Genomic DNA, 8956 nt, shown 5'->3' with positions numbered 1-8956 from the left:
TACTTTAGGATGGTACAATATCGTGGATGCGCTGCGATCATGCATGCGTGCTCGATCACTTGCGCGGGCGTCACGCTCATATTTATCGACTCACTCCCATCCTTACCACTCACTTTCTTAGGACTCATCACTATTATGAAAACGAATGCAAAAAAAATAATGAGAAAATCACGGAAGCGACGCTTACGGAAGTCACTTCACGCGTTCGGTGACTTAACCGTTAGCGTCGCTTCCTAGCGTCGGCGTCTGTAAGTGATCTCGTATTTTCAAATCTTCTACTCGTACGTCGAAACAAGAAATTGCTCGATGACTTCGTGTCTCTCAAGGTTCCACTGTAATATGGTAAGCTGCTCCAGACATACGTAAGAATCGTGAGCACCCCCTGTGGTCACTTAATGTAACTACTGCAAGTAGGAAGTAGGAGATTCTCATTTTTTTTAGTTCAGTCTTTAAAAAAAACGATCATGGACAATATCATCAGAGAGAGAGAGGTTCGTCTGGACGTTTACCATCCTCAGGCTCAAAGGTCACAGTTGTGTGTGTGTCTGTGTGTTTTTAGTTTTCCTGCGTGCCCACAAGGCTCTGGATTTGGGGGAACCTCAGTTCACCATGAGGAGGAAGATGGAGCAGCTGAGAGAGGAGCTGGAGCTGATGGAGCAACTCAGAGAAGTGAGAATGGCTGAAAAAAAAAAAAAAAAAAAAAAATCAACCTCTGTTTTCACAGACGGTTTTTAAAACACATCTCCAATGTTTAATTTTTTTTTGTCCTACCACAGAGCATAGAGAGCAGACTAAAAGTGGTCCTTCCTGAGGATTTAGGGTCTTCACTGATGGACGGAGTGGTCCTCTGTCATCTGGCTAATCACATTAAACCGCGCTCTGTCGCCAGCATCCATGTTCCTTCCCCTGCCGTGGTACAGAACGATTGAATCATTTTTCAATTCTTCTTTTTTTTTTCTTTCTTTCTTTCTTTCTTTCCTCTTTTCCTCCTCTCTTCCTCTCTTTAAACAAATATCTTGGCAATGTTCAGATTTGATGTATGTGACTCCACGTGACTGGGCGATTGTGATGTTGTTGTGCAGCCCAAGCTGAGCATGGCCAAGTGTCGCAGGAACGTGGAGAATTTCCTGGATGCCTGCAGGAGGATTGGCATCGCAGAGGTGAGATAACATCCCTAATGACATCACAGAAGGGTCAAGCAGATCTGAAAAAAAAAAAAAAAATTCTGGCACTTATGTACCTTAATATACAGTACCGTAGAGTGGAGTAAATATTATGATTTTAAAAGACTCAGGCTCAGTTTATCAATTGAACTCATTCAGATCAGCTTTTCACTTTTTCTGCCCCATTTGTATTTTGTGTTTTTTTTTTTTAAAGGGAACCATGACTTTTAACACTTAAAATGAGCTTTTAGCGTCACGTGAAATCTTCATACTTGGAAGAAAAAAAAATCAAGTTTAATATTTACTATACTTTTTCAAGTTTATGCACCATTATTTAACCGTGCAATGCATTTTGGGACAAGAAATTGGTTGCACCCGTGATCGAGCACCGTCTAGTGTTTGGGAGCAGGTGGAATATATCAGGGTCTAGTTTCAAAACCCCGGTGAAGACCTCTGCCTGCTGGTCTGCGCCGTCCGGTCCAGCAGCCTTTCTTGGGTTGACACCCGACAGTGTCTCATTTCATACTCCTTGTATACAGTTCGCCAAGTTGCGGGAACCCTTGCCGTATCTGTTTGCGATTGTTGTTGTCCAGATGGTGCCCCAGTTGGGGGGACCCCTTGCCGTTTCTGTTTGGGATTTTTTTTGTCCAGATGGTCCTTGAAAAAAAAAAAAAAAAAAAAAAAAATGTTCCAGTTCCTTCTGCTTAAGTTTTATGGTCTTTTTATTTTAAACGACCAGGGCTCCAGACTAAGTTTTTTTTAACCACCATCGCGAAATCGTCCCCAAATGTAATTCGATCCGCCTGATAATCGCCTGCCATAACATTACTCAAAGAATTAGGATTTAATGTGATTTGAACCGCCTGATAATCGCCTGCCATAACTACATTACTCAAAGGATTAGGATTTAATGTGAAATGCGATTTATTTTAAGTACACAGAAGTCAAACAAATACTCCTGCTACGGTCTGCCCAATGCGCAGATGTTCTGTGGTTTTAGGACGGCATCTTAGTCTATCTTAGTAGTAGCATCGTTGGCCAGAATGCATTGCAACAATAATGGTGACGTACCAGTGACAATCACAAATCAATCAATGTCTAGAATTACCACAAGGCAGGGTTCCTTTTAACATCATTGCTTTTAAAAAAAAAAGATCCAGGTTTGTTGTTCCAACTCATCACTGCCGTCATTCCTGCCTTCATCGAAATGACAGAGCTGCTTTTTTTTTTTTTTTATCAAGTCTGTGCAACACATGAGCCAGGTGGCAAACTTCCTCTTCTGCCTTTTATTGTAGACTGCGATGTTTGAATCTCAAAAATGCCCAAATTCAAAATCTTTGATGGCGGAAGTATCAAGGTTGTGATTTATAAAACGGGGGAAACAGACTTCTGGAGTCCAACTAGGCTTCTTGTTTTTTAGTTTGAACTTTACTTAATTTTTTTGTAACTCTTGCAGAAAAGAATCAAAGCTTTTTTTTTTTTTTTTTTTTTTTTCCCCCCAAGTCTTCTCAAGGCTTCTTGGCTGCTGCTGCTGCCTCTTAGCATGCTATTGCGCTAAACTATCTATGTGCTAGCTGCACTAGCTTCCTCCATCAGCTACTTCACCTGCTTCATTTCTCAGCCAGCTTCCCTCGAGATCGCTTTGGTGAACTTTGCCTGCTGCTGACTTGCTTCACCTGGACTTCAGTGGTTGACTTCCTGCTCTTTTTCTCTATCTTGGTTTTTGCTGGAATCCAACAACTATTTGTTCTTTTCAACACCTCCCGACTTTACTCTCTTCTCTTCTGCCTCTTCCACCATTCCTGCGTCCTTCGTTTAAACTGCTCATTTTAACTTCTTTCTTTTGCGTTTCCTCCGTTTTTTTTTTTTTTTTTTTAATTTTCCTCCCATTTTTGCTTTTACTTTGCCTGACCCTTTCCTCATTCTTTGTCTTTTCTCTAACTATTTTTTTATTTTCATCACCCTTTCTTTGTTCTGATGTCTACTGTTCTAATGTGTTCTTTTCGCTGCACTTGATTCCTTCTTTTTTTTCCTATTCCCACATGTTTTTTTTACATTCTTCCCCCTCCCGTGGGGGGGGGGGGGGGGGGGGGGGGGGGGGGGGGTCGCCAGTCTTCCCTCTGTTCTTCGTACGACATCATCCAGTGTCGTTTGCGGCCGCTGCGCCTCACTGTGCAGGCGCTGATTTTTCTGGACAGTAAGAAGGAGGAGGCGACCGTTTCCGCAAACTCCGCCCCGTCCCCTAAGTCAAAGGTTTCTGTCACCACACAGACTCCAAGCCCTACATGGCAGATCTGGGACCTGATTTGCTCAAGTCTGGTTCACGTCCTCTGTCTGGCTCTGCTCTTTGTGGCCTACACGTGGAGCGAGCTGCTTTAACTGTGACGACAAACTCTCCCCGGTCACCTCCTAGCGCTGTCCAGCATTTGGCTGTGGTGCATTTACGGGGAAAAATATGGAGATCAGATGATGGAATCAATGATGTTTTGCATTTTGATAAGTTACATGCGATTAGTTGATGGTGATGGATTGGTGAGCTGCGTCTTTCCTAAGAAACTAACTGGCGTAAATTAGACCAGGGAATTATGTTTTGGCTCATTTTGGTCATGTTTTTAATTTATTTTAGAGGGTAAATTTTAGAATATTTTATTCCATCAAGTTAAAAAAAAAATTCACTTGGGATGTCCGATTATTTCGGCTGATTTTTGGCCCGATATAGAATAGTCTTTATTGTCATGGTAACATGGGGGAACAATGAAATTGAGGGAAATATTCATGTCAGTAGTGGCATTCGAACCCCCGTTCACAGCATAATTATGTAAGATCAGTAAGAATCGTTATTGGTTTTTACCACCGATAATGAAAACCTGACAATTCAATGCCTGGGTTTCAGCAAATATACTAGAACTAGCTTGTGGGTGCGAGAAAACGTCTGCGATTATCGGTATCTGTTGAACTCGTGAATCGTGTCAAAAATTTGATATCGGACTTCCCTAATGAAAATGCATGCGGTTTTATGTTGTTTAAAGTTTCAACTTGAAAAAGTTGAGCAAGTCAGACGTTTACCAATTTCTAAAGGTGTTTTATCTTAAAAACGAGTACATGTTAAGTTGCATCATCGCAGTACATCTTTGTCAAGCGTTGGGCTGTTGCATTTCACGTGAGAAGCTTTTTTTTTTTTTTTTTTTTAACCCTCAATAATAATAATTTTTAAATCCAAGCAAAGATGATCTTGTCAGCTCGTCGACATCATCCTCGAGCTACAGCTAAGAATGTATTTTAGGTTTTTTGCTGCTTAGTTCAATAGTTTAAAGCACTTTTTAAGCATAAAAATATGAACGAGAAATATAAGAGAATCTGTAAAACTTTGTAAATAATTACGACTCGATAAATATAATACTCATAATAAAAAAGATGGTGGTAATGTTAAATGTAGTTTTCATACATTTAATCATGGTAGTGACATGATCTACAGCCCAGCCCGGGTGGCTAAACTAGCACCGGATTAGCTGAAAGCGACGCTGAAACATGCTTGGTTAAAGGAAAGTGGTGTTGCTCACTTTTGTTTTTAAAAGTTATATTTTGGTTTGGTGTAAAGGTTGAAGCACAGAATAAACACGTCCGCCTGTTTAGGTCAAAATCCAGATCAAAACAATCTGATTAGTAAAAAAAAAAAGTGATGTAGATTTGAGTTCTTATTTATTTGGTTGAATTCTGAACATTTTGACCTGTGTGAACAGACGGACCTTTTCACTTTCAACAGAAATGTCTTTTCTTTTGGGAAAATTGGTGTCCTGACCATGTCTTTTCTTTTGGGAAAATTGGTGTCATGACCAACACTTTATTATCATCATTATTATTATTATTATTATTTGTTGACAGAATTAAAATTGTGCAATTGTTCATCTAAACAGCATCACGAGTATCTTGACAGCTAAATGGATGTTGAGTTTGGTTTAAATATTTGTGTATGTCTTCTTCATCCTCGCTCTCTATGCTCTCCCTTTTCCCCATTGCTCTCTCTTCCTGTCCTTCCCTTCTCTTTTACTCTTTACTTTTCTCTCTCTCTCTCTCTCTCTCTCTCTCTCTCTCTGTCCATCACTCTATCAACCTCTCTTCCTTCCTCCGTTCTTGTCCCTTTGTTGCTCTCCCTTTTGGATCTCGGTCCCTCTCTTTCTCTCTCTCCCTCTTTTTGCTCTGTGTCTCATAGGACAAATTATGTTCTCCTCACCACATCCTGGAGGAGAAAGGTCTAATGAAGGTCAGTGTCACAGTCCAGGCTCTGATGGACCAGGCCTCCTGACCTTTGGTTCTCCTGACCTTCTTAGATGGAGCTTCCAAAGCAGACAAACCAGTCAAGACGTCACTTTAGGCTGTGGACATATGATCTCTGGACACACTTTAGGTCTTCCCTCAGTATTTTTGGAGGGTGTATGGTTGGAAAAACAGATGCACGTTTTTCTTCAGGGAGAATTTGGAATTAACTTAAGAAAAAAAAAAAAAAAAAACCTAAATGGGAGAACGATCTTGACAGTGCGCACTTTTAAGAGAGCAGTTCAGGTTCAAAGTGTGGTTCGCTTTTCGGACGCACTCTCTAACCAAAGTAAATATAGACAATCAGTGATTATTAGCTCACAGGAGTGCTACCGCTCCCTGTGGTTAGTTTGTGTCATTGCAGTGACAGTGAAGTCAGAAATCGACTGACTTAAAGGGATTTGAGGCAGGATTTGGTGGATAATCTTGTCAAATATTTGTCTTAACACAAAGGGGAGAAAATCTTTTGACCTCAAGATGTATTAAAAGCTATTTTCTCGTAATATATTTCAATTTACAACTGTGTATTTTCTAAAGCAGTGAGAACATTCCTTAACCAGCCGAGGACTCGGGTATGTGGAGACACTTACATGTTGTCTTGTCTAAATCCAAATTCTGTTTTTCCACACAAAATTAAGATCAGTCAAAACGTATGCATTAGTGATGGCTCGATCCGATACTCGCGATCGGTATCGTTCCGATTTTGGTGAAAAGTTTAGGATTATAAATTGAAAAAAATTGGAAAAAAAAAATCCAATACTTTAGCCTCAACAACTGCAGCCTGTGGCTTGCTGAAGGATAGAAGAACGTGTAACAGATTGATATCAGTATCGGCAGATACTTCAAGCTGTAGTATTGGTTGTATCGAGCCATCCTTAGTATACATCTAAGACACTACTGATAAGTCTGCCTTTCAGGTTTCATCCTCTGTTTGCCCACTTTTGTGGTTTCTCAGACAGAAAAAAAAAAAAACGTCCAAACTTAGGCTCGAGAGCTGATATGTGTTGCAGTTCCTCGGGTTGCCAACAAATTACAATGGTAGTATTTTTTCATAATTCATAATATTCTAGAACAAAGGCCACGTTGTAACTAACAAGTTTAAGTATATGTGTACTGTTCTTTCATATTTGTCGACGTGTAGGACCACAAATTCCTGTAGTTAAAATGTGACCAACGAGATACCATATTTTCCGGACTATAAGTCGCACTTCTTTTCATCCTTTGACTGGGTATTGCGACGTATTCTCAGGTGCGACTTAAATAACTTAAAATATATCATTTCACACGTTTGTTATTTTCACACTGACAGCCGCTAGAGGCCACTATAGGGTTGTGTACCAGTATCTGCTACTGCGGTACCATGGAAAATGTACATGTCCGTTATTTTCACACTGACAAGCTGGTGCGATTTATAATCCGGATTGACACGTTTATTTCTTCTTCACTGTGCATTTTTTGGCTAGTCGAGCAATTTATAATCCGAAAAAATACAGTAGTTAATTACACTTCGAACTTTCTGAATGTGACACTGACAAATGTGGATTAGACTGAATGTAAGTCTAATCAGGTTCTAGTTGAACCAATCGCGAACATTCTTTTATTGGCACTTCAGTTTGTACAACATACATTTTACATGTTAACCGACTTCTTTAATGCCGCAAATTTAGTGAAATAGATTTCCACTTCTGAAGTTTAAGTGAGGTAACGGTAAACGTAACTTGGAGTTAGCAGCATGCAGCAAACATGGCGTTAGCATCAGGCAGAGTTTTTTTTTTTTATTTTTTTTTTTTTTTTGGTGAAAATTGCGTTTTTGTTCATTAGCAATAATATGTCAAATTTAATGTCCGCTGGCCACCACGTTCTTTTCTGTGGCCCACCAGAACCTAACATTCGTATGGTTGCCCTGAAATACAGTATGGTATGCAGTCTATACTAATGTTTACTAGATGGGTTAAATGCAGCGGTGGAAATACCATATTTGTCAATAACATATATATGGCGTGTAATTCACAGTTCTAATTCAAATCAAGTGTATGTTTACCGTAAACTACATCTACCATAATGAACGTCGAATACGATTATTAACAGCCAATCCCACAGGAAACACCACCCCAAAACATGACATATATAGTCTTGGAACTGTAACACTGTGCTTTTGTTATTTTGAGTCACTGATAAATTCTTTGTGTTTGTCTTAATGTAACAATATTACTTTTTTTGATTTTATTATTTTAAACCAGGGGTGTCAAACATATCGCCCGCTAGAGGGTGCAATTCGGTCCGAATTTTGAAAAAAAAAGAAAGTACACAAACTCTTCATGTTCAGGATATGATTAGCAAAATGATATTTCATGAAATTTGTTTTCATATAGGCCTTGAGCCAAAATGACGCCCCCGTTTTAAACCTTGAATTCTTTTTTTTGGTGGTAGCAAACTTACGATATGTTAAATTTCAGCCCCTCGGCAAATTAAAGCAAAAATTGCCAACCCTCCCAGCTGCGGAAACAACATTTCAGCAAGCGATTTTAAAACCCTTGAATGAAATAGTGCCCATTATTTATTACAAAGATTAAAAGCAGTTGTTTGAGTTTGTTCATTTTAACCACACCCAAGACAATTTTTAAATGTTTTTTTTTTTTTTTTTACCCTGTAGGGAACATGCAAAACATAGTTCCGTTCTATGTTGTGTAACATAACATTATATGAAAAAGCTTTTCTGTGTTTCATGTAATGGCATTACTTTTCCTGATCACCGTGTAATTTGCAGTTATAACCTTACAGTCAGAAAGTATACACATGGTTGTCATGTGAAAATTCTAAATAACAAGAATCTATCCATCCAGTCTAGGGGTCGCAATCTTTCCACAGCTGTATCTCTTGGAGATATTTTTATGACAGGAAAGTTAAGATATAATCACCCAGAAGTCCATAGGACACAAAAATAGCCAGTAAAGTCCACGGGGACACTGGTTGTTGATCTACTGCTGCCTCAATAACTTTGTTTAAAATGTGTTATTTTGTAACTCCGTGTTTCAAATGTTTTGTTCAGATTTACCTCAGTGACACAAACTGACCACAGGAGGCAGCACTAGACCAGCAGCTCCTGTGTCACTGTGAGCTAAACTTGCTATTGTTTTTTTTTTTGTTTTTTTTTAAATCCAAACTTCAGTGTGTGACAGCGAGTGGTTGACACTAGAGATAAGACATGGACTTGTTGATCTAGTGGACCTAAGCCAATTTAGCGATTTATTTTCTTCGTTATCTTCTTGTGTTTTTTTTTTCTTTTTCTCCAGACAGGGACTTGAAAAGATGAACAAATTTATTATATTCTTTTTTTTCTTTTTAGTAAAGTAAAATTTTCAGATTTCAGGCATTGTTATTTAAATCAGTATTTTGCACTTTAAATATTTCAGCGTTTCCCTGCTTTGGCAGCTGACGTAGGTCAGAATCCGTCAAGGAACAAACCTGGAATTGTACTA

General features: G+C 39.1%; 1 protein-coding gene across 1 annotated transcript in view; it reads left to right on the top strand.

Moving 5' to 3' along the window:
- lrch1 (leucine-rich repeats and calponin homology (CH) domain containing 1) overlaps positions 1–7774 on the top strand; it is a 31545-nt gene extending 23771 nt beyond the window's left edge. The window contains 4 exon segments of the mRNA XM_008327809.3: positions 560–669; positions 777–914; positions 1083–1160; positions 5374–7774. Coding sequence (XP_008326031.1) covers positions 560–669; positions 777–914; positions 1083–1160; positions 5374–5466 — 419 coding nt within the window. The 3' untranslated portion in view covers positions 5467–7774.
- The last annotated feature ends 1182 nt before the right edge of the window (positions 7775–8956 follow it).

Source organism: Cynoglossus semilaevis, chromosome 16 (genome assembly GCF_000523025.1).
Source record: "Cynoglossus semilaevis isolate Cse_v1.0 chromosome 16, Cse_v1.0, whole genome shotgun sequence".
NCBI lineage: Eukaryota > Metazoa > Chordata > Actinopteri > Pleuronectiformes > Cynoglossidae > Cynoglossus > Cynoglossus semilaevis.
This window is presented reverse-complemented; position numbering and strand designations above follow the sequence as displayed.